Source organism: Neomonachus schauinslandi, chromosome 11 (genome assembly GCF_002201575.2).
Source record: "Neomonachus schauinslandi chromosome 11, ASM220157v2, whole genome shotgun sequence".
In the NCBI taxonomy this organism is placed as follows: domain Eukaryota; kingdom Metazoa; phylum Chordata; class Mammalia; order Carnivora; family Phocidae; genus Neomonachus; species Neomonachus schauinslandi.
The window spans coordinates 15,159,569-15,185,924 of NC_058413.1; the positions used below are offsets into that span (position 1 = coordinate 15,159,569).

General features: G+C 42.9%; 2 protein-coding genes across 2 annotated transcripts in view; both read left to right on the forward strand.

Moving 5' to 3' along the window:
• LRP4 (LDL receptor related protein 4) overlaps nt 1-4,482 on the forward strand; it is a 50,551-nt gene extending 46,069 nt beyond the window's left edge. Inside the window, 2 exon segments of the mRNA XM_021685185.2 lie at nt 2,010-2,123; nt 2,125-4,482. Of these exon segments, the coding sequence (XP_021540860.1) occupies nt 2,010-2,123; nt 2,125-2,343 (333 nt within the window). The 3' untranslated portion in view covers nt 2,344-4,482.
• A 7,118-nt stretch (nt 4,483-11,600) lies between these two features.
• The window catches only part of CKAP5 (cytoskeleton associated protein 5), a 100,759-nt gene continuing 86,003 nt past the window's right edge, over nt 11,601-26,356 (forward strand). The window contains 1 exon segment of the mRNA XM_021685418.1: nt 11,601-11,660. The gene's annotated coding sequence lies outside the window, so the exon portion shown is untranslated.

Consider the following 26,356-nt stretch of genomic DNA (forward strand, 5'->3'; position numbering starts at 1 on the left):
CTGGGAATGGCTGGGTTTTTTTCCTGTTCTTCCTCTTATCACAGAGTCTTAAGAGATTTCTCTAGAATTCTGAAGGTTTACTTGCTTTTGCTCTCTTAACTCCTTTGTTGCTTCAGTGAAAATTTATGTGCTGAATGTTTAGGCCTGAAAAATACTCCCATTTCCACAAGAGACCAGTATCCTGCAATTTCAGATCTTCCTAATCTAATATGACCCCTGCTTTTTCTAAAATCCTATAACGTTTCATCAGAAATCATATCCCTTATGAAACCCTAACTGGTCACTCGCCTGGCCTGTCTAGCAGAGTCGACACTTGCCCTCACCTCTACAGGGCTCCCATGCATAATAAGTACATTTTACATAACAGTCACATGCTTTCTGGATCCACGAATTTCCATATTAAAAAAGCTTCCACTGGCAGCTAAAACTCCACCTGCAGGGCTAGTTTGCAGTTTTAGGGATGGTAGAGCCCTCCTCAATTAGGTATCTTTGAGAGAAAGACTCCTGAGTCTTAGGTTCCTAGAGTGTTTGATGCCCCAGAGAAGAACCATCATAAGGGTCCTAGGTTAGACCTGAAAAGTGTGACCTCTTTCTTCTGTTGTGTGCTTTTCCTCAGCCGCTCTTTCACCCCTCTGACAGTCTTTCACCCTTTCTCTTCTGATTTCCTCCTGATTTCAGGTACCTGTTGCGGTGTGTTTGGAGAGGGAAGGGTGCCCCCCTCCCCCCCGAATTGCCAGTGCCATGTCCCCTACCTCTTCCTAACCTACCCAGCGTGTCTCTGTGATGAAGACACTGCATGGCTCCGTCTAATCTGGTGCTAATTTCAGCTCGGAGGGTGTGATGTGCGTGCACTTGTGTGCTGTCTGTCTCTGCTGTGCGGAGGATGCTACCACTCCTAGAGGGCCATCATCAAAGTCTCCTGTTTAATGTAGGGGCTCAGTCAGGAGAGCGTGCAACTCTTGATCTCAGGGTTGTGAGTTCGAGCCCCACGTTGGATATAGAGATGACTCCAAAATAAAATCTTTAAGAAAAAAATGTAGGGGCTCAGTTAAATATCTGTGGAGTTGAGTTGTTACTAAAATAGAGGAGCACTTGCAGAACTCTTGGCAGGAACACCATCCCAGGACAGAACCTAAGCTATGGCCCGTTTTCTCCTGGTACTGGTGGCATGTTGGTTGGTATCCCCCAGAAACCAGGAGTAAGCCTACCCTTTGAGAAATCTATAAAGGGAGAAGTCTGAGTAGAACTTCAGGCTGTCCTTGGACCAATCCCAGGTTGCTTGGGAATGGCCCCAAGGCTTGTGGGAGCAGAGCCAGAGTAACCTCCCCAGAAAGGTTATAGGTTATGGGACCCCAATGGATTGACACTCAGAACCCAAAGAAGAAGATTTTCTAGATCCCTCCTGTCTGACCTCCCACAAGTTTTCTCCTTAACAAAATTAGAAAGAAGAGAATCAAGAATAAAAGAGCCCAGAAGTAGTTTAAAATCCTGAATGAATGCACATCGAATTGCCTTTATCTGTTCCTTTTGATCATGTGTATATCAGCATGATGTCCTGTTAATAAGCCACAATAACAATGTAACAACAGCTAACACGATTTAGTGTATCTTACGTGTCAGGCACCTACTAGCTGTGTTCCATGTGTCTCCTCTTTGAGCCCTCACAGCAATTGGTTATGAGGTGTGGCTACTGTTACTCTCCCCACATTGCAGATGTGGAGACTGAGTTTAGAGATGCTGAGTAATTTGCCCAAGGTGACATAGCCAGTGAGTGGATGATGCAGGCCTGGAAGCCATGGTTCTCCCTCCTTCCTGTCTGAGAATGGGGATAATCATCCTGCTGCTATTCTTTTAGGCTGACTCATCTGTTTGCTCTGACCAAGTCTCCTCATTCGTTTGTGGGGTCTTTGTGCTCCTCACACCTCCTCTCAGCCCATCCGCTCCCTTTTTCGGTTCACCGTGAGATCCTTGCTAGAGAGCTAACCGTGTCTCCCCACTCTCCACCCTAGGGCGGGCCTGACCATAACTACACCAAGGAGAAGATCAAGATTGTAGAGGGAATCTGCCTTCTGTCTGGGGACGATGCTGAGTGGGATGACCTCAAGCAACTGCGCAGCTCACGGGGGGGGCCTTCTGCGGGATCATGTGTGCATGAAGACGGACACAGTGTCTCTCCAGGCCAGCTCTGTTTCCCTGGATGACACAGAGACGGAGCAGCTGTTGCAGGAAGAGCAGTCTGAGTGTAGCAGCGTCCACACCACAGCCACTCCTGAAAGACGGGGCTCTCTGCCGGACACAGGCTGGAAACATGAACGCAAGCTCTCCTCAGAGAGCCAGGTCTAAACGCCCACAGTCCCTTCCCTCCCTGCCCGTTCCTTCTTTATGGACTTCCGGTCCTTGTGCTCACTTAGACAACAGGCCCCCTTCCTATGTGCTTGCTCATCCTTCTCCTCCACCTCCCACCGCGTAACTGCTCCCAAGCCCTCCACGGGAGCTGTTTCCACCTGAGTCCGTAACTACCCGTGCGCAAGAAATGATGGTGCATCCCGAAAATTTAGACCTGGATTTTACCACGAACCTCACCTCTTGCACTCCCTCCTGAGCCCCCGAAACTAGGCTCGGGAATGATTCCTCATCAGTACAGAGCTCCACGTCCCCCTTCCCTGGTACCCTGCCCCACGAGAACTGATGATCCAAGACCTCACTGTCCCCCAGCAGAGCCGGCCTGGCCACTTCTCTGAGAGAACTTGCCCATCAGGGGCTGGGGCAGGGGTCAAGGGGAAAGAGAGAGATGAAGGAAAGAGGCTGAGAGAGGAAGGAGGAGTAAGCCCAGCTGGTATGGGTGTCTCAGAAGCCTCCAGCCTCAAGTGCATTGGTAATATGAGAAAGCTTTTAGGGGTGGTTGGGCTGCATGTCCTGTCCATTGCCGGCAATGGATATTATTCGTGCCCTAAGAGCTACTGTTTTTTTTTTTTTCAGCTGCCAATATTGGTGAGATCTGGGTGTGGCCCAAGCTGTTCTTTCTCCTGCTAGAGTGTCTGGAAGCTCCTACCCCGATGACAGGGTCCTTATCGCATGGCAGCTGGCTAATATGAATTCCCCTGCTGGTGCCACCACTGGCCAGTACCCTTATGTCTTTGACTCTGAGTAACCAGGTTGTGAGCAGGGGCTTAAGGAATGTGGGGCCCTGAGCGCTGAGTCTCTGCAAGGTCCAACCAGCGCTGCTTAGACCAAAAGTAGCATATCACCTGAACCTTAACATTCTGCCACTCTCTCCCCACTCATTCCCCGGGATTCTAAGCATAGAGATCCTGAAACACCTTTCATACAAGGGCCAAGAGTTTTCATAAAGGGTCAAGAAGAGCGATTGGGTTATAGACTTGGGGCACGCAGGGCCTCAAGGGAGGTATCCATGAGGTTCTGTGTTCTCTCTCAAGTGCTCAGGGATCTAAGTTAGTGGACAGAGAACCTGTGGCTCTAGGGGTGGTGACATTCCCATTCCAACTCTCTTCCCAGCTAAGTGATGGACTTCCCAGGCTGTGATGCCATCACTTGGTTCATGCTCGTTCACACAAAGACCGTTTGTCTCCTGCTCGGATCAGGAGAGTGGAGACTTTTTGTCTGCCCTAAGCCTTCTACATAGCCCCCCCGCCCCCCAATTTGCTTTTTCTGACTTAGCCTTGTGGTGGTGAGGAGAGGGCTACATCAAGACACAAAGTCGAGGGCAAGGAGTAGAAAGGGAGAACCACCGATGAAGCCCTCTCAGCCTAGGGCAGATCCAGACCCTTCCACCCAGGAAATGGAAGCAACAGGAGAGGGCGACGGGCTGAGAATAGAGGCGAGGGCTTCTCGGGGAAGCTTCCTGATTGGAAACATCTCCTGTGGTTATCGGTATTGAGAAATCAGCTGCCACACATGTGAGTGAAAACGGAGAAGAGCAAAGCTTTTCTGGTCAGTTCTGAGCCTGCTAGAGACAGATGCCAAGCCCTGAGCCGGGCTGGTAGTAGCCAACCCAGGTCTGGGCCCACACAGGACAGCCTAGCCGGGCCAGCAAGTCTTTTCCAGTACACACACACAGTGGGAAAGGTGAGGTGCCACTTATGGGAGGGAAGGGAGACATTTCACACTTGACGGGGCAGTTAAAAAAGGAGCACTTTGGTTCCTCAGACTCATGGTTGAGGATGGGGAGAAAGTAGGAAAGTGGCATTTTCTTGATTGGAAAGGGGGGAAAGATCTTATTGCACTTGGGCTGTTCAGAATGTAGAAAAGACATATTTGAAGAAATACCTATTTGAGCACTGATTCACTATGTAAAAAGCAAAACCTCTCTGTCCTAAACTAATGGAAGTGATTCTCCCGCGCTCATGTGTAATGGTTTTAACGTTACTCACTGGAGAGATTGGACTTTCTGGAGTTATTTAACCACTATGTTCAGTATTTTAGGACTTTATGATAATTTAATATAAATTTAGCTTTTCTTAATCACCGTGCCTGGCTTGGAGTCATGACTAATCACTGCACCCGCTCTGTCTGGCAGACCCATGCTTTTGAAAACCTTCTTGCGACATCACCTCTAAGTCCTTCGGGGATGTGAGGACGGTGAAGAGCCATAAAAGGTGTGAGGTCCCTGGCTGGAGGTTCAACTCATCTTGAGAAGACAGGTCAAGACCAGAGTTCATTGGCTTGTGAAATCCATATTTCCTCTAGAACAGGGATGGCAGATAGGTTTCATCTCGAGTGCCAACTTTGGTTGGTAGTGGCTGCCTGAGGTCCTGTTGAGACTCAACGGGGAAAGTGTCATGATTGTTAGTGACATCTCCTTCAGGCACTGGAGGGAAGTGTCATGGCTTATACACCATGTATCTTCTATCTCTATTCTAGGTCTATGAGGACCTCATTGTCCCAGAACTTGACTTTGCCTTGCCGTGATAGTCACTGGCAAGACTGTCTGATGTAGTAGGAAAAGGACTGGGGACAAGGAGGGATCATCACGGGCCCAGATCTGCTACTAGCTCTTCTTTTTTTTTTTTTTTTAAGATTTTATTTATTTATTTGACAGAGAGAGAGACAGCGAGAGAGGGAACACAAGCAGGGAGAGTGGGAGAGGGAGAAGCAGGCTTCCCGCGGAGCAGGGAGCCCGATGCGGGGCTCGATCCCAGGACTCCGGGACCATGACCTGAGCCGAAGGCAGACGCTTAACAACTGAGCCACCCAGGCGCCCCTTGAGTACCCATTTTTATTTATTTATTTGACAGAGAGAGACACAGCAAGAGAGGGAACATAAGCAGGGGGAGTGGGAGAAGCAGGCTTCCCACCGAGCAGGGAGCCCGACGCGGGGCTCGATCCCAGGACTCTGGGATCATGACCTGAGCCGAAGGCAGACGCTTCACGACTGAGCCACCCAGGGGCCCCTGCTACTAGCTCTTTTTGATCTTAGTCAAGTTTCATAGTTTACTCTGACAATGGATCAAATCAACATTGATTCCTTTTATTTTTTATTTTTAAAAAGCTGCCTTCTCATAATTTATACAGTACGTCTCAAGGCTAGGACAGGAAGTTGGGGATCCATTCTCAGGTTCTCTGCATATGACACCTCTTCAGTGATGATTGGGAATCATGGAAGCCTTGGTGCCAGATGTAGAATTGTATGCCAAGGCTCAGTAGTTGATTTTCTAAACCACAAGCCTCTTATTGAATAATGCTTCCATTCATTCCTTTATCTCTTGCTGGGGACCAACCCCTGCCCAAGCCTGACCCACAGAGCTTAGAATCTAGCAACAGCCTCCATCCCCACCCTACATCCCCCCCCCACCAAAAAAAAGAAAGACTGAAGATTCTTGTATTTAAATAACAGGAAATCTGAAGGTAATTTACAGTGCATAATTCTTCCAACTTTGGTGAGGGGTATGTGTGCTAGAACAGAAACAAATCTTATAGCTCAAGGACAATCATCCTCTTATTCCACCATTTTTTTAAAAAAACTCACACCAGAGAGAACAAAGGAGACATTTTAATTGATGAAATCCAGCCTAAAGCATAAGCCTATATACCTGTAGAAAGTACTCCCTCCCAAAGGCTCAGGGTGACAGGCCAGACCATGAACAGTGACCACTAGAGCTGGGAACTCAGGAAGAACTTTTCAAATGAGAAGAAAAAATGAATGCATTGAGAACACACCATTTGCTCAAAAGACTGGGAGAGGTTTCTGGAAAGACAAAGTTTGGTGAATGCATTTTGACACCTTGTGATCACACGAGCCAGTATAATCAGGTATTCAACACTGCCTGAGCCTTAAAGGTCTTGAGGAAACTGCGACTTTCCTGTCACTTTAGGGTTAGGAAATGGGAGAGGAAAAGGAGGCTGGGCCTCATGGTCCAGGTCTTGATAAGAATCTGGAGGGGGTGCGGACAGATGAGACTTCAGCAACAGTGTCAAGGACTTAACACCCTGTTTTCAGGTTATGATCATGCTCTGGCTTTTACTTTCCTGATCAGTAAAATGAAAAGGTTGAGGCAGATGATTGCTAAGGTCATTTCTAGCCTGAAACTTTTTATGTTCTTCCAAGAAATCTTGGGGATGAAACAAGAGCTGAGAATTCCTTGTCTGGTTCTCCGGATATAAAACCTGATGAGTAGGGAGATGGTTGGTCAGATTCTAACAAACTGGACATATTTTTACAAGCTAATCATGTTCAAAATATAGTCACTGCCCTTCTTTCTGTATCGCATGAACAAACGATGGAAGCTAAGATAAAAAGATCTCTGTGGCCCCTAAACAGATCTCCAGGGCATGAATTGAAGCTTTCACCAAACCTAATCCTACAGAAAACAAAGTCAGTGCTGCAGAGGAACTTTGAAAAAGCATCTAAGGAGCTGAGGGTGCGCAAGGTTCTAAGTGTAATGCACTGAACTTCAAGAACATAGAGTAAACTTTAGTTACTTCTACTTATGGACATAATGAAAAATGTAGATGAGCCCTTTCCATGGCTAAGAAACAGTCTGTGAGTATGTCTTTTCTTCATATGTGAAGGTGACTCAACTGATCCACTTAATAGGATGTGTGTCTGGGGGTGTTTCAGGCAGCCTTTGTTTTGTAGCATTCCCTCACTTGCCCATTTGTTTTCTCTCTAGATCATTCTCCCATTAAGCAGCTGACAGAGGCTAAGCAGAGCTCAGCATATGGAACAGAGTTTTGTTTCCAGTCAAGGCTCCAACTCACAATCTTGGACTCCTTGACATGATGTTAAAACAGATCCAGACAGCCTAATTAAGGGTCTGAGTTTAAACCCAAGGCAGGAGTTAGCCCCAAGCTACTCAATCTGCCTATGTCATTTTACAAGACACAAAGAGCCAAGAACTCTCACTTATCTTGTCCTTCTTGGTGGTTTTCCCTCCAGTCCCTAAAAGCCTGTTGACAGCCTGCTAACAAGTTTCCTATCTCTCCCTCTGCCTCCTTCCACTTTGGTGGGGCTGGTGCTTCTGTGGTCAGAGTTCTTGGACAGCCTGCATTTGGGGGGCTGTGGAAATACGGGCTCTGAGAAAAGGGTTATTCATTCCCTTCATTCAATCACCTATTCAATGCAACTAGTGCAGTCTGGGAGAGGCTTGGAGGCCAGTCAAGGCACAGAAACAGCCACTTGAGACCATGTTAATGTCACCAGTGCCGCCTCTAGGGAATAATGCATGAGGTACCTGGACTAAAAGTTGAAATGAAATGAATCACTGAAACTGTTCCTCTTAGGCTGCAAGTATGGATCCATGGCCCACGGTAGAGCTCTTTCTTCCCCAAAATGTGGCTTGTGATTACGATGGGATGAGGACTGTCCCCACCCTAGCAGGCTTTTCAGAAATGCTCAGCACAGTTATTCAACGGCCACAATGTTTGGCATTTGCTTACTGCTTCCAGTTGCAATAATACAGTGTTCACCATGATCTCTAATGCCTACAAGGGTTTCACTGTCCTATTAATATCTTTCTTATGCAGAACTACCGAGAGGCCCCTGGGATAAAGTAAGCACCCGTCACTCTAATAAATACATAGATAAAAGCTATTTGGTGATAACCCTGGCCTGCAAAAGATGACTGGCCAAACATTTATTGAACACCTGCTATGGAGCAAGGTATTACGTTCGGTTTCTACAAGGCCCTACAGGATCTTCCACTCCCTGCCCTACATTATCTATCAGGCCTCATCTCCTTCTACCCTCCTGGTGCCAACTACTCTGCTTCAGCTACACAGGCCTCCCTGTTTCTCTAACCCGAGAGGCATGCTCCCAACTTAGGGTCTTTGCAAACCTGCTCCCCCTGGCTGGCACTTCCTTCCTGTAGAGAAACTCGTGGCTAACTCCTTCGCTTTCAAGTCTTTGCTTAAAGGTAACCTCCTTAATGAAACCTACTCTGATCATCCTTTATAAAATTAATGTCTTTCTAACTCTACCTCCCAATCCCTTTTACTGTATTCTTTCTTCTTTTCCCATTGCACATATTGTCTAATAACATACTATATAATTTATTTATGTGTTGATCGTCTATGCTTGTTCACTATAACGTGAGTACCATAAAAGAGGTATTTGTGTGTGTGTGTGTCTGTCTGTCTGTCTATCTGTTTTGTGCACTGGTTATCCCAAGTGCCTAGAAGAGTCCCTGCACATATTAGGTGCTCAATAAATATTTGTTGAATGAATGGAATCAGACATCCAATGCCCACCTGCTAGCAGGGCTACACATAAGCCATATAAGACAAAAAGGAATTTGCCATCTTGTTCTAAAGCTCTCCAGGATCCAGACTCCATACACCCTTTATTGAGCAAATTCCAGTTTACCATCACATTCTCCTTATAAATGTAATCTTCAATTTATTTCCCATAATATTTAAATAAAGTAAACATGCCAATGACCAATGACTTAAGAAGACTATTTCTATATGTTCCTAACCCATTTCTCAAAGGTTACTGTGACCTTTTTGCTCTGCTTGGTTCTTCTCTCCTTCCCCTAACCTGTGGATCTGTCCTCATACCCTATCTTTTTGCTCCCCACTCTCCTACTCTGTGGTCTCATCCACTGCTACAATTTCACCTTTTCTACACCTGTATCACTTGAGTCCTCATTTTTTCTCATAGTTCTCACCCTGTATTTCCTAGACCTACTTAGAGATTGTGCTTGAATGTCTCATTGGTACCTAAAAGTAAACAGGGCTAAAACTAAATTCCTTGCCTTCCTCTTGAGACTGGCTCCTCCTGACTTTCTACTTCCATTTGGGCAATCACTGCCTCCCAATCCCTAGGCTCAAAGCCTGGCACGCTCTTTGACTCATTTCCGTAAATGGGCCCCACCCTCACCTTTGCACCAAGACAGTTGCCAAATCCTTCATGCTCTTGAATCTGTTCTCAACATTTCCACTGCTATCACCTCATTGCAGAGTCCTAACTGGGCTTCCAACCCAGTTAGGGTTGGGTTCTAATCTAACCCATTTTAGACACTCAAGCTAATTAGTTTTCCTAAAGTGCAATTCTGAATTTGTTGCTCTCTGGCTCAGAAACCTTTGATAGCTCCCCATCACCTACTTAAAGTACAAATTCCTTACCTTGGTATTCAAGCCCCTCCTAGAATGTTCCTTTCTCTATCTTGTATCCCACTACTTCCCAACATGTGCCCTGTTCTAAAATTAAACTCACATGTTCAATTCCCTACATATAATGTACTTTCTTATTTCTGTGCCCTTGCTCCTACTTTTCTCACTACTAGACATTCTCCCTGCTACTTCTTTTAAAAAAAATTAACATGTGAATGGCAAAAAATTCATTTCCCTCCCTACCCACTCCCCTTGTTAAATAATTTCTTGAAATTCCAGGAATGTTCTAACCATTTTCAGGCATGCACACAAATACATATGCATTTATAACCATATACAATAAAATTATTCCATATATGCTTTTCTGCAACTTGCCTTTTTTTCAGTAAAATTTGTGCTTTTTCTACACCAGCACATACAGATTAACCACATTCTTTTTAACAGTTGCATAGTGTTCTATTGAGTAGATATGCTGTACTATATAACAAGTTACCTATGAATGGACATGTAATTTCTAGGGCACGGGGTTTTTTTGTTTGTGGGTTTTTTCCCCTATCTTAACAGTAAATATCTTTGGGTATATTTTTCTTTGCATAATTGCACAGATCTGTAGGACAAATTCCTAACAGTGGCATTATTGGGCCAGAGATTATACACATTTTATGGTTTTTTTTAAGATTTTATTTTTAAGTACTCTCTACACCCCATGTGGGGCTGAACTCACATCTCAGAGATTAAGAGTTGTACGCTCTTCTGACTGAGCCAGCTAGGTGTCCCACATTTTACATTTTAATAACTGTGAAATCATCCTAAAAGTTTGCACCAATTACAGTCTTACCAACAGTGAGTTTGAATGTCTGTTTCTCAAAAAATGTTGGCCAACCAACGGTTGTCAAACTTTTTCATCTTTACCAATTTGATAGATTAAAAAATAATCATTTTATTACTTTTACCCATCCCTTCTCCATCTTTTAGTCCGTTGGTAATTACATATCTTTGAAATCCCAGATTAAAAGTCCATCCCTTTCACAGATCGTCCCTTACAAATTTCTTCCTTTGCTAAGCATCTACAGTTTTTCTTTTACCTAGGTCTCATGCTGCTTTGAATTTTAGTGATTAGACTATATGTTTTATTCTTCTGACCACTGTAGTTTGCAAATTTCTTGGAAAGACCTGATCTTATTTATAGAAACAGAATTTAGAGCTAAACAAGACTTTTCTTTTTTTTAAGATTTTATTTTTAAGTAATCTCTACACCCAAGGTGGGGCTGGAAGAGATCAAGAGTTGCAAACTCCATTGACTGGGTCAGCCGGACACCACACCCCACCCCCTCTTTTTAAAAAGATTTTATTTTCAGAGCTAAACAAGACTTTTAGAAATCATATTAACCAAGCCTGTCGTTTCTATAAATAACAGGAGTATTAAGCATTTGCAGAATGCTTACTGTTCAAAGGCCTTTCCTAGACATTAAATTAGTTATACTAAATCCTCACGTTAAGCTTATAAGAGAAACATGGTTATCCTGGTTTGAGGAAACTAAGCTACAAATGATTTACTGAGGAAAGTGGTTTACTTAGAGCGGGTCCAAGACCAGAATCCAGCATCCTGGCTCCATTCATTGCTCCTTCTACGATATCCCAGCTGCTTCTCCTTTCCCTCACGCACTTAGCTGCACAATCAATATTTGGTGAATGAAATGACTTTTTAAAAAAATTGCCAGGTGTTGACAGTAGCTTGAATAGCCAAAATTAAATAAAGGAAACATGCTGGTGGCCGGGGATGCACAGCTCTCTACACATCTTTCGCCCTTCTTTGGGGGGCGGTGGGGGAAAGCGCTGTCGGCAGCTTTTGCTACAGCGACCCTGTCCCCACCCGATCAGGCCGCGCCGGGTCCGGAGGAAGCACCGGTGCGCGCGGCCCCTTTAAAGCTGCGGGCGGCGCGTGCCCACAGGCCTTTCAAATGGACCAATAAACGGGCGATGGGCGGTCCGTCGAGAGCCAATAAACAACGAGGACACTGCGGGGTGTGCGGCGGCCCAAGCGGTTTCAAACGGCTTAGAGCAGGCCCCTCGGTTCTGACCCGGCGGAGGTGAGTGGCCGGTGGGCCCGACCCACCCACCTAGGCCCTCGGGTCCAGGCGTCGCGCGCGCCGGGTTGCCTTGAACCCCGGGCGGGGGGCCTCCGCGACGCGCCCCTCCTTCGCCGCACGAACCCGGCGGTCTGAGGCGGCGAAGCGGGGCGGAGGCCGGGGGACGCGCGGCTGGGAGGGCGGGGGGCGTGGGCGCTCGTGTGCGGCCGAGGCCGCGATCCAGCTGACTCGAGCGCGCCGCGGCGGGGCGCGGGCTGCAGCGTCGGGGGAATGCTGGCGGCGCAGGGCCGCGCCTGGCGGCTGTGGGTGTTCCGGGGCGGGGGCGGGGGCCCTGCGAGCGGGCCCTGCTACGGTGCCCCTCGCGTAATTGTCAAATGAATGAATGAGTGAATAAGAACCTAGGAGGGCTGTTGTGGTTGTGAAGGGCCCGGTCATCTCGGAGCGTGACAAGGACTGCGGTACCGGGGCCTGTCCGCGCACCTGTGTCCCTGCCGGCTTGCTGCGGTTTTAACAATTCCGATCATAACCGCTCCGCCCTCACGCCAGTCTTTCTCTATCAAAAGGTGTCAGTAGAGTTCAGGTATCTTTCCAGCCCTGAAGGTTTGGCGGACCTTTGCAGTAGCCACCAGTGCAGGTTAGCTTGAGCAGGCCTGCTTCTTTAAGGTTCGGTAAGCTAGATTTTTTACTTTTTAGCCCTTACCACTCTTGGGCTGTTGCGATAGCTACCCTGCAGTCGTGGTAACTGTCAGGCAGGATTTAAATGCATCCTGTTTTGCTTCTGGGGTAGAAAATGGTGAAAGCGATGTTGCCAGAGTGGCTACTGTGTGTTAGAAAATATATTCGTGTTGATGAATCCTAACAATGAGTTTTTCATTCAGCATCAATAGAGGGTAAAGTGGTTTTTGCAGAACTTGCCCCAAATTTATGCTTGGCTCTAATTCTCAAGGGGAACTAAGGCATCAAATCTTGGCCCAGAAATGCTGCCTATCTTATTTTATGCATAATTATAGTAATTGAAAACTCATTTTTAGAGAGGTGAACTCCTTCTTTCTCCATTTTCATCACCCTGAAAAGTCCTTCTTTGACCTAAAGAGCCAATATATTAAGCTAACAAATTTTTGAAACTTGATAAGAAGTCTGAAAGATTTGGACTTTTCTGAAGTGACTGGATAAACTGTAATGTTGTTTTAATAAAATTTAATGATACAGAGGTGAAATCAATTTATTTTGCCAGCATAAATTAAACTTAGTTGGTCAACCATGAGAAAAGATCTTACACAAGTTTTCTAAGTCTGCTCACTGGAGCACTGGCAAGTAGGGTTTCCCATAACAATATACCTTATACTTTATTACTTTCAGCGTTTTGATCATCAGCTTTGAATTATGAACAGTAGTATAGCCTACAACTGACAGCTCAATTTTAGCAGCAGAGCTTTTTCTTTTCTTTATTTTTTAATTAAAAACAATTTTTTTAAAAGATTTTATTACTTATTAGAGAGAGAGCATGAGTGGGGGGAGGGACAGTGGGAGAGGGAGAAACAGGCTCCCTGCTGAGCAGGGAGTCTGATGCGGGACTCCATCCCAAGACCCTGAGATCATGACTGAGTCAAAGGCAGATGGTTAACCGACTGAGCCACCCAGGCGCCCTGTAGCAGAGCTTTTTAATTGCAATAAATTTGAGTACCTTAATATTATGAACACTGTTCTAGATTTTGAGGAGGCAATTAGAAATAATAAAAACATCTTTAACAAGGCCTTAGGATATTGTTTAAAATCTTGATGTGGAATGAAAACTTTTTTCTTTATTTTGAAGTAAAACCAGGCTCTCTTAGGCTTCTTGACTCAGTGGAGTCTCATTCATTCATTCAACACAGACTGAGGTTGATGCCTACTGTGTGTTAATCACTGTTCTAGATTCTGGGAATATACCAGTGAACCAGAAAAAGACAAAGCTCCTGACCTAAGGGAGTTTGACAGTTTTATCTCTCAAACAATTTGCTACACTCAAACAGTTTGCTTTCTATAATCCCTCTGGCCCAGCTCTGGTCCTTGAAAAAAATAATACTCAAATACTTTATTAGCAGTAGCTAACATTTATTGAATAGTCACGGGGTGCCACATTTTATCTTTTTTAATCCTCACAGCTTTTTACAGATGAGAAACTGAGTCTTCGAAAGGTTATGCAACTTATTCAAGATCATACAACTAATAGAATCTGAATTTGAACCCAAGTTAGTCTGTCTTCAGGGCCTTTGCTTTTAACCTGTGGTTGTACTATATGAAGTAATGAGGTCTGTTAAGGAGAATTCAGGAGCACTTTCTCGGTAGAATACTTCCCCTCCCTTTTTTCTTAATACTTCTAGCAGAGCCATGAGAAAATATGATAGGCATGGTAGTTTTTAGAGGGAAGATGGGGCGGTTCAAAATACATTATTTACTGGACAGCTGTGACTTTGGGGGAGATACTGGGGGAGCATAAAAGTGAGATCTTGATCTAATTACCATTGAAGGATTCCTGGTGAGCAATGTTGGGAGTGGTTTGAGATTCCTAAATGACTTTTGTATTTTTACCTCTGAAGTTCACTTATCTCATTCCTATCAGGGCGGTTGCCTTGTTTACATGAGATATCTCAAGCATGTTAAACTTACTCTTTTTGGCCTTTACATTTGTTGTTCTCTTTGTATACCAGCTCTGCTTAGGTCTCAACTCAAATGTCATCTTAAAGAGACATTTTTTATGCTTCCAATTAGAGTAGCCTTCTTGGCCACTTTTGCCGCACTTTTTTATTCACTTCATAGCATTTATTACTATCCAATAGGTCATTTATTGTTTGTTTGTGTATTGTCTGATTTTCTCACAGAAAAAGAACGCAGAGCACAGATTTTTTTTCCTTCTTCTACCTTTGAGGTTACTTCAATGCTCAAACAATGCTTGGAACAAAAAAGGTAGTCAAAAAATATTTGTTGAACAAAATTGGCCAAAACTGTCATAGTCTTTATGTGATAAAGTGATAAAGACAGTAAGTATATAACTAAAGCTGGCTGTGTTACTGTGTTTTTGGACGTGAGCCTTATCTCAACAGACTAATTTGGAAAGTCTTCAACTAAGAAAACTGGAAAAATGGTAGTTTTATGTTTGTGTCAACTGGGAGGGAAGGTAGATTTGGCTTCCCTCCTGCCTTTGTTGTTGTTGTTATTTTTTATTTTTTTAAGATTTTGTTTTATTTTATTAAGTAGGCTCCATGCCCCGTGTGGGGATCGAACTCACAGCCCTGAGATCAAGATTACATGCTCTACCGACTAAGCCAGCCAGGCGCCCCCCTCATCATTATTTATTTATTTATTTATTTATTTGAGGGAAAGAGAGACAGGGCATATGTGCACGCTCACATGCGAGTGGTGGGGGACAGAGAAAGAATCCTAAGCAGGCTCCACACTCAGTGCGGAGCTTGCTGGGGCCTGTCATGGGGCTCCATCTCATGACCCTGAGATCATGAGCTGAGCCGAAATCAAGAGTTGGATGCTTAACCAACTGAGCCACCCAGGTGCCCCTGTTTTTTGTTTTGTTTTGTTTTTTTAATTTAAAAAACTTTCTATGGAAGTTTTTAGGGGTATTGGTTAAGTATATTTTAGGGTGTCCCACTCCTGGAATTTATCTGATGTTTTTCTCCTGCTTAGACTGGGGTTATGGTTTTTGGGGATGATGATGACAGAGAGAAAGTGCCATTTTCATCATATCATGTAAAGGATACATACTATCAACATGATTTATGACTGTTGATACTGACTTTGATCACCTGGCTGAGGTAATGTTTGTCAGGTTACTCCTCTATAACGTTAATTTTTTTCCCCCATTCCATACTGTCCTCTTTGGAAAAAAGTAACTATGTTGCCTACATTTAAGGAATGCAGAGTTATGCTCCCTGTTCTTTGGGGTGGAGTATCTGCATAACTTACTTGGAATTCTTCTGCATGGGAAATTTGTCTTTCTTTCCTCATTTGTTAATTTAGTCAAGTATTATATTAGTATGGAATGAAGGATATCTATTTTATACTTTGAGTTATATTCCAATACTACTTTTTTTTTTTATTGCTCAGATTGTTCCAGCTTTGTCCATTGGGAGCTCTTTCATTTGGCTCCTGTGCCCCCTTTAACATACTGACATCAGTGTGTATGTGTGTGTGTGTGTTTAATAATTATTTTTTAACACTCCCTTACTTTCTGGCACTACAAGATGATCCAGGCTCATCTCGTATATCTCGTCACAGTGCTAAAAATCAGCTATTTTTCCAAGGAGCTCTGCTTCCTTTTATTGGAGAATGAGATAAGAAACCAAGATTTGGGCATTAAGTATTCTCATTGCTGCTTTCTTTCTTTTTTTTTTTTTTTAAAGATTTTATTTATTTATTTGAGAGAGAGAGCACAAGCTGGGTAAAGAGCAGAGGGAGAAGCAGACTCTCTGCTGAGCGGGAAGCCCGATGTGGGACTCGATCCTGGGCCTCCAGGATCGTGACCTGAGCCGAAGGCAGATGCTTAACTGACTGAGCCACCCAGGCACCCTCATTGCTGCTTTCTTTTAAGCCCTCTCAACTAATGGAGCAGAGTTAGTTTTATACTAACTCTTGTATATAGACCTGTCTGTAAATATTTCTGTGTGTAATCATCTGTAACTATATTTATTAAGTTAAACATGAGTTCTTACTGGTATCTCCAATTCTAGTCCATTACCACATAGACCATTCTAGGCTTCTCCCCTTGCTGATCTGTGAATTTCCATGTCAACAGTAGAAACCTGGCTTCCACTATCCATTTACTTAATTGTTCAATTCCAGTAAACATATATAGCAGCATCAGAGTTGTTAACCCATACTCTCATGGGAAACCACTTTATCAACAGAGTACGGTGCTTATGTACAGTTCCTTGTGCAGTTATTTTGTGTAATGTCCCTTCTTTTGAGTTTATCTAATATTTTTCTCATTATTAGACAAGAGTTACATGTTTTTGGAAAGAATGCCACAGAATACCGTCATTTCATATCAGGGGATATGTGACATCGACATGATATCACTGGTGATGTTGATTTTTTTTTTTTTAAGATTTTATTTATTTATTTGAGAAAGAGAATGAGAGAGAGCACATGAGAGGGGGGGGAGGGTCAGAGGGAGAAGCAGACTCCCCGCCGAGCAGGGAGCCCGATGCGGGACTCCATCCAGGGACTCCATCCAGGGACTCCAGGATCATGACCTGAGCCGAAGGCAGTCGCTCAACCAACTGAGCCACCCAGGCGCCCCCTGATGATGTTGATCTTGATCACTTGGTTAAGGTAGTGTTTGCCATGTTAATATGTGAGGTTACTATTTTTCCTTTTCTATATTGATTCTTTAGAAGTGAATCACTCTGTCTAGCCCACCCTCAAAGTGGTGGAGGGCTTAAGTACCACTTAAGAGTATCTACATTTATTATTTAGAATTTGGGAAGGAAGATTTGTCTCTTCTCCCCCATTCATTTCTTTATTCAACCATTTATCTATCAGTATATCTATTTTGTACTTTTAGTTATAATCTGATTCTGTGTTACTTATTTTTTTGCTCAGTTGTTCCAGCTTTGACCATTGGGAGATCTTTCATGTTGGCTCCTGTGTCCCTTTGACATGTCTCCGTCCTTTTTTTCTTTTTCAGCATTTCCTTACTTTCTAGTACTATAAGATGCCCCAGACACATCTTACATTTTCCCTGGCCCAACCCTAGAATCAGCCAGTTCTCCAAGGAGCCTTGGTTCCTTTTACTGGACAGTGATTTATAGAAACCAAGATCTGGGTACTCCGTGTGCTCATTGCTGGGAGTGTCATTATTTCTAGGCCCTCTCAGTGGACAGAGCTAAGTAATATATGAATGTATGCTAACTCATGTATATGCATATACATTGTTTCTGTATCTTTCTGTCTGTATATTAAAGTAAATATGAATACATACAGTTCTTTCCAACTTTCAGAGGAAGCTTAGGTCCCAAACAGATGTCTTCTTTGTAACTTGCTTTTTACTGAGATCTAACTTTTTCCCCCAATTAACACTTTTTAAGTGCCACAGAAAACATTGCTTTTCATGACCTGGTAACAGCAGTGGTTGACCTGGGATGTGATCTTTGTTTAGATGCATTCAAAGCATAAATTCTGACTCAGCTGGAATGGTCATATATTTTTGGCATAGATACGGTGTCAGATAAGCCATGGTGACCTCATGTCTCTTGACCTTGTCTCTTCAAACATGATTTTTGTTATTTTATTAAGAGATAAGAGACCTACTTCTTTGATCTCTTAATTACATTTTTTAGAGATTTGTTATTAAATGATTTTTAGATCCTTTCTATAAAGATGAGAAAAAAATTGAGTAGTTTCAAGAATTTCTTGAAATGAAATTCATTTGTTTAATGTAGATGTGTTTTTGCTTTTGTTTTTTCTTTTTTCAATCATAAGACTTGAAGTAGCATACTTCATCTCCAAAAAAGGCTTTTCAGCAGCCTAAGTAGGTATCACAAATTTTATTGGCTTCCCTCAAGTAGATCCTATTCTCTCTTAGGCACAGTTTCAGCTTGCTTGGTTCTTTAAATCAAGAGCTAAAACTTAAAAAGGCAGCACTGTTACAAGCTAACTAAAAGTGTTAGCTTGATCAAAAGGGTTGAGAAGAAAAGCTAAAATGTTAAAACATTAAAATTCAAAAAAGCTATAGAACCATTTAGATTTGGTGCAAGTGTCCCTCATAACTCTGTGGCAGTAGGGGATTATCCTGAAAAGTTTAAATGATTATTAGTATACTTTATTTAAGAAGACTGGGAGGCTTAGGTATTTTCTTAGATTTATATGAAAAAAAAAGTTACATAAAATTGTTGTTCCAAAGGGCGCCTGGGTGGCTCAGTTGGTTAAGCGACTGCCTTCGGCTCAGGTCATGATCCTGGAGTCCCTGGATCGAGTCCCGCATCGGGCTCCCTGCTCGGCGGGGAGCCTGCTTCTCCCTCTGACCCTCCCCCCTCTCATGTGCTCTCTCTCTCTCATTCTCTCTGTCTCAAATAAATAAATAAAATCTTTAAAAAAAAAAAAAATTGTTGCTCCAAGGATTGACTTCTCCTATTTGGCTACTTTGGCTGTCTAGAACATCTTATTCCCTAATCTTTTTTTTTTTTTTAAATTTACAGTGTTGTTTTTTTGTTTTTGTTTTTTTAAGATATTTATTTATTTGACACAGAAAGACAGCGAGAGAGGAAACACAAGCAGGGGGAGTGGGAGAGGGAGAAGCAGGCTCTCCGCTGAGCAGGGAGCCCGATGCAGGGCTCGATCCCAGGACCCTGGGATCATGACCTGAGCCGAAGTCAGACACTTAACCGACTGAGCCACGCAGGCGCCCCACAGTGTTTTTTTTTTTAAATAATCATTTTATGTCCTTATCCACTTGTAGTATGAAGTCCCTCATTTGTAGATTTCAAGAATCTTCTTCAGTACTGTTATTTCACATTTTTCTTCCGGTCTTTTTTTATGTACATTCTTTAAAAAAAAAAAAAAGTCTCACGAGGGGCGCCTGGATGGCACAGTCAGTTAAGCATCCGACACTTGGTTTTGGCTCAGGTCGTGATCTCAGGGTCCTGAGATTGAGCCCCACATGGGGCTCTGTACTCAGTGGGGAGACTGCTTGGGATTCTCTCTCCCTCTCCCTCTGCCTCTCCCCTCCCACTTGTGCGTGCTCTCTCTCTCTCTCTCAAATAAATAAATGATTCTTAAAAAAAAAAAAAAGTCTCATGAGGGGCGCCTGACTGGCTCAGTTGGTAGAGCATGTGACTCTTGATCTTGGGGTTGTGAGCTTGAGCCCCATGTTGGGTATGGAGATTACTTAAAAATAAAATCTTAAAAAAAAAAAAAGTCTCATAAAAGGCTCCTAGTCTAGAACTAGTATGAGTGCTTCATTTGGGAGGAGAGACCAAATCTCATATCAGAAATCTCCGTGCAGTAAATAAAACTGTTTTTTTTACGCTTCTGAGGACTACTTATTTTGAGCAATGTTTAATATGGGAGATCCCTCCAGACAAAATATGGACAGTCCCTTTGAGTATTATAAAATGGCATTTACTTTTTTTTTTTTTTAAGATTTTATTTATTTTTTTGACAGAGAGAGATACAGCGAGAGAGAGAACACAAGCAGGGGGAGTGGGAGAGGGAGAAGCAGGCTTCCCACAGAGCAGGGAGCCCGATGCAGGGCTCGATCCCAGGACCCTGGGATCATGACCTGAGCCGAAGGCAGACGCTTAACGACTGAGCCACCCAGGCGCCCCAAATGGCATTTACTTTTTAATTAATAGCAAATCTGCTTCCTATAGGATAAAAAGGAATAGATTATCTGTACACCCAAAGAAGCAGTTTGTTTTAAACCAGAGGAGACTTGCCTTTCTTGGTCCTAAGAGTGCTGTGCTAACTTAGGTAACTTAGGCCTTTCTTGGACCAGAGGACTGAAATACGGGTTAAAGTCTGAACTGAATCTAGAATCCCTGAATGACTGGGATGATGCTTATAACAACATAATAATGGTAACTACCATGCTTGAGTGTTTGGTAGTTGCCAGGCAATCTGCAGTACTCCTTCCTTACATAAAGTCACTGGGTTTGTATAATATGGCCCTTTTTAGTCCCTGTTTGGCTAGTTGAGTTACAATTCTGTTCTTTACTTTTGCTTAGCTCTTTTGGACTTTCACATACAAGCCTTAACATTCTCTATTATTCCCACTCATTATGCCTTTGCCTGGCTAATCCCTATTAATTTCCTTTAATTCTCAGCCTTAATTACAGGCATACCTCAGAGATACTGCAGGTTCAGTTACAGACCACTGAATAAAACGAATAGCACAGTAAAGTGAGTCAATTAAATTTTTTTTGGTTTCCCAGTGCATATAAAAATTATGTTTACACTACACTGTAGTCTGTTAAGTATGCAATAACATTATGTCTAAAAAAAATGTGTATACCTTCATTAAAATATATTTTGGGGGACACCTGGGTGGGCTCAGTCAGTTGAGCATCTGCCTTCAGCTCAGGTCCTGGGAACAAGCCCTGCGTCGGGCTCCCTGCTCAGAGGGGAGCTGGCTTGTCCCTCTCCCTCTGCTGCTCCTCCTGCTTGTGCTCTGTCTCTCTCTATTAAATAAATAAATAAAAATCTTTAAAAAAAATAATAGGGGCTCCTGGGTGGCTCAGTCGTTGGGCATCTGCCTTTGGCTCAGGTCATGATCCTGGGGTCCTGGGATTGAGCCCCGCATCGGGCTCCCTGCTCAGTGGGAAGCCTGCTTCTCCCTCTCCCACTCCCCCTGCTTGTGTTCCCTCTCTCGCTCGCTCTCTCTGTCAAATAAATAAATAAAATCTTTAAAAAATAATAATAAATAAAGTAAAATATATTGTGAGGCTCCTGGGTGGCTCAGTCAGTTAAGCGTCTGACTCTTGATTTTGGCTCAGGTCATGATCTCAGGGGTCATGAGATTGAGTGCCACGTCAGGCTCTGCTGGGCATGGAGCCTGCTTAAGATCCCCATCCCTCTTGCTTGTGCATGCTTGCTCTCTCAAAAAAAAAAAAAAAATGAGATACAGATATACACACATCATGTATATATAAATGCTAACCATCACCTGAGCTTTCAGCAGTTTGTAATCTTTTTGCTGGTAGAAGGTCTTGCCTTGATGTTGATGGCTGCTGGTGGTTGCTGAAGGTGGGAGTGGCTGTAGCAATTTGTTAAAATAAGACACCAGTGATGGGTATTAAAGAGGGCAGGTACTGCATGGAGCACTGGGTGTTATATGCAAACAATGAATCATGGAACACTACATCAAAAACTAATGATGTAATGTATGGTGATTAACATAATAAAAAAAAATAAGACACCAGTGAAGTTTGCTGCATCAGTGGACTCTTCCTTTCACAAACAATTTCTCTGTAGTATGTGATGCTGTCTGATAGCATTTACCCATAGTAGAACTTCTTTCAAAATTGGAGTCATCCTCTCAAATCCTGCTGCTGCTTTTTTTTAAAAAAAAAGATTTTATTTGTCAGAACACAGCAGGGGTGAGGGGCAGGCAGAGGGAGAAGCAGGTTCTATGCTGAGCAAGGACCCTGGGATCATGACCTGAGCCGAAGGCAGATGCTTAACCGACTGAGCCACCCAGGCGTTCCCCTGCTGCTGCCTTATCAACTAAGTTTATGTGACATTTCAAATCCTGTGTTGTCATTTCAGTAGTCTTCACAGCATCTTCACCAGGAGTAGATTCTATCTCAAGAAACCACTTTCTTTGCATATCCATAAGCAGCAGTTCCTCCTCCATTAAAGTTTTATCATGAGATTGCAACAATTCAGTCACATCTTCAGGCTCCACTTCAGATTCTAGTTCTCTTGCTATTTCCACCACATCTGCAATTACTTCCTCCACTGAAGTCTAGAACCCCTCGAAGTCCTCCACGAGAGTTGGAATCAGCTTCTTCCATACTCCTGTTAATGTTGATATTTTGGCTTCTTCCCATAAATCATGAATGTTCTTAATGGCATTTAGAATGGTGAATCCTTTCCAGATGGTTTTCAGTTTACTTTGCCCAGGACCATCAGAGGAATCTCTGTGGCAGTTACAGTCTTATGGAATGTATTTTATAAATAATAAGGTTTAAAAGTCAGAGTCACTCCTTGATCCGTGGGCTGCAGAATGAATGTTGTGTTCGCAGGCGTGAAAACAACATTAATCTTCCACATCTCCATCAGAGCTCAACTTGGGTGACTAGGTGCATTGTCAATGGGCAGTGATATTTTGAAGATTTTATTTATTTATTTGACAGAGAGAGCACACGTAGGCAGAGGGAAAGAGAAGCAGGCTCCCTGCTGAACAGAGAGCCTGATGCAGGGCTCGATCCCAGCACCCTGGGATCGAAGGCAGATGCTTAACTGACTGAGCAACCCAGGCGCCCCTGAGCAGTAGTATTTTGAAATGAATGTTTTGGGTTTTTTTTTTCTGAGCAGTATGTCTCAACAGTGGGCTTAAAATATTCAGTAAACTGTGTTTTAGACAGATATGCTGTCATCCAGGCTTCATTTGGTTTATAAAGCACAGGCAGAGTAGATTTAGCATAATTCTTAAGGGCCCTAGTATTTTCAGAATGGTAAATATACATTGGCTTTAACTTAAAGTCACCTGCTACATTAGCCCCTAACAGGAGAGTCAGTCTGTCCTTTGAAGCCAGGCATTGATTTCTCTCTAGCTATGAAAGCCATATAGAAGGCTTCATTCTCACTGGAAATCTGTTGTTTAGTGAGGCTACCTTCATTGATATCTTAGCTAGATCTTTTGGATAACTTGCTGCAGCTTCTTCATCAGCACTTGCTGCTTCACTTTGCACTTTGATGTTACAGAGATTACTGTCCTTAAGCCTTATGAACCAGCCTCTGCTGGCTTCAGACTTTTCTGCAGGTTTACCTCTCTTCTGTCTTCATAGCATTAATTGAAGAGACTCAGGGCCTTGCTCTCAATTAGGCCTTGGCTTAAGAGAATGTTGTAGCTGGTTTGATCTTGTATCCAGACACTTAAAACTTTCTTCGTATCAGCAGTAAGGCTGTACCATTTCTGCATTCACTAGCATACCACTTTTAATTTTTTTTCAAGAATTTTTCCTTTGCATTCACAACTTGGCTAATTGGTGTAAGAGGTCTAGCTTTTGGGTTATCTTGGCTTTGGACATGCCTTCCCCACTAAGCTTAATCATTTCTAGCTTTTGATTTAAAGTGAGGAACGTGGGACACCTGGCTGGCTCAGTCAGTAGAGCATGCAGCTCTTGATCTCAGGGTTGTGAGTTTGAGCCCCACATTGGGCATACTTAAAAAATAAATAAGTAAAATATTAAAGTGAGAAACATGCAAACCTTTTTTTCACTTAACATTTAGAGGTCATTGTAGGGTTGTTAATTGGCCTAATTTCAATATTGTTGTGTCTCAGAGAGCAGGGAGGCCTCAGGAGAGAGGGAGAATAGGGAGGCTTGAAAGGCTAGTGGGTGGAGCAGTCAGAACCCAACAGCCTTTATCCATTAAGTTTGCTGTCTTGTATGGGTATGGTTCATGGTGCCCCAAAACAATTACAAAAGTAACATCAAAGATCACCAATCAAAAAAAAAAAAAAGATTACTGATCACAGATACAGATCACCATAACAAATAAAATAATAATGAAAAATGTCCATGTCCAAAATGTGACACAAAGTGAGTAAATGCTATTGGGAAAATGGTGCCCATTGACTTTTTGATGCAGGGTTGTCACAAACCTTCAATTTGTAAAAACCACAATATCTGGAAAGTGCAATAAAGTGAGGTATGCCAGTATCAGTTTCTCGGGGAGACCTTCCCTGACCCCTGAGTCTAGATGAGGTGCCTCATAGTAGCTGGCCCCTGACCCCTGGGCTACTATATTGTACAACCTATACTTAGCACGTAGCTGAGTGCCTAACAGAGTAACCTCACGTGATCCAACAAGCAAATGTACTTGTGGGGCAGGGGGATAACATGGATGTTGGGATTCTTAACACGTATAAGGCAAAATCTCATTTAAATTTTACAACATTTCGTTGAATTACCTTAGGCAAGTTGCTTAATCTCCATGCCTCAGTTTCCTTGTCTGTGAAATGGAGGTGATAATATCAACTTCAGAGTTATAAGAATTTAAATGAGTCCGTACATGTGAAGTGCTTAGAATAGTGCCTGGCACATAGGGAATGCTCCAGAAGTGTGTATTAAATAAAGAACCACATGATGATCGTACTGTTAGGACAGATGATGAAACTGAGGCTCAGCTAGAGTGTGACAAAGCAAGTTTTAGAACTCAGATCTATCTCCAGAGCCCACGATGACAGGTTTAGATTGAATTTAATCTTGACTGGAGCTCTCTACAATCAGACTTATTGCAAACAACTGTTCTACTGCCATGGCTTTGCCAAAGTCAAAGATTCTAAAATTAAAATTACCCTCTTTCAATGATTTTATAATAAAAAATGGATAACTAAGAAAACAGTGGCAAAACTTTTAAAATTTCAAAATCTGTTGGTGAGTGATTTCTCACTTTGAAAAGGGTCTTATTTCAGAATTCCATTAAATATATCCTGTTTTTCTGACATGTTTGAAATACACATTCAACATACAAAATTTTATTTATAAATAACTCCAGGAACACATTTATTATGTATTTAAGATTTCTATGGTTTGATGAAATGGTGCTATTTTAGAAGTTATGTTAGAGGGCGCCTGGGTGGCTCAGTCGGTTAAGCGACTGCCTTCGGCTCAGGTCATGATCCTGGAGTCCCGGGATGGAGTCCCGCATCGGGCTTCCTGCTCAGCAGGGAGTCTGCTTCTCCCTCTGACCCTCCCCACTCTCATGTGCTCTCTCTCATTCTCTCTCTCTCAAATAAATAAATAAAATCTTTAAAAAAAAAAAAAAAAAGAAGTTATGTTAGAGTTCGAAGCACTCTGCTAGATGCTGGGGTAATAAATAAGATTCAGTTTCTTCTTTCAAAGGAGATATGGTGCCCAAAAAATGTTAAGGGGGAGAAGTGAGGCTTAGCTTATGGAATGAGTATAGACAGAACTAGCTTCAAGATTCCAAGCTGGAATTTTAAAGTTGTAGAGCTTTTAAAAACATTGAAGCTTGTTTTGTTTTTTGTTTTTTGTTTTTTTAAGAAAGGAAGGCCAAGAGGGTTCCTGGGTGGCTCAGTTGGTTAAGTGTCCAATTCTTGGTTTTGGCTCAGGTCATGATCCGGGGCCGTGGGATCTAGCCCCATACTCAGTCCCTCTCCCTACCACTCTGCTCTGACCCACCCCCCCTTAAATAAATAAATAAATAAAATCTTAAAAAAAAAATGGCTGGGTATTAAAGTGAAAAAGTAAAAGTTCTTTAGCCAGCCCCTTAGACACACTTCTTAGAAGTAGCCATTGTTAACAGTTTTCTTTGGATCCTTCCAGAAAATTTGTATGTGATTTCAAACGTGTACAAAGTTATATTCGTTTTCTATGGCTTCTGTAACAAATTACCACAAATTTGGTGGCTTTAAACAACAGAAATTTGCTCTCTCACAGTTCTGGAAGCCAGAAGTCCAACACAATTTAGGTCAGTCTCATGGGGGCTAAAACCAAGGCAGGGCCATGTTCCTCCCAGACACTCTCTCAGGAAGAATGTCTTCCTTGCCTCTTCTGGTGGCTGTTGGCATTCCTTAGTTTGTGTCAGATCACTTCAGCCTCTTCTAATTTTGCTCTTTTCTGCCTTTATGTGTCCTTCTCTGTGTGTGTTAAATTTCCCTCTCTTTCCCTGTTAGAAGGATATATGTGATTGCATTTAGGGCCCGTTAACATAATCCAAGATAATCTCCCCATTTCAAGATCCTTTATTTAATCACATCTACAAAGACCCTTTTTCCAAATAAAGTGACATTTACAGGCTCTAGGGATTAAAATCTAGTGTCTTTGGGGGTAGTTACCAGCCTACTACCAATGTGTACGTCCCCCATATGGTTTTACTAAACACAAAAGTTAGATTTCATGTACTGTCTTCCAGTTTTCTTTTTAAAACTTAGTATTTCTTCCACATTAATATTTAAATATTTACTTTAGTCTTCATCTTTTTTTAAATAGTTACAGAGCAGTTTACTGAATGGA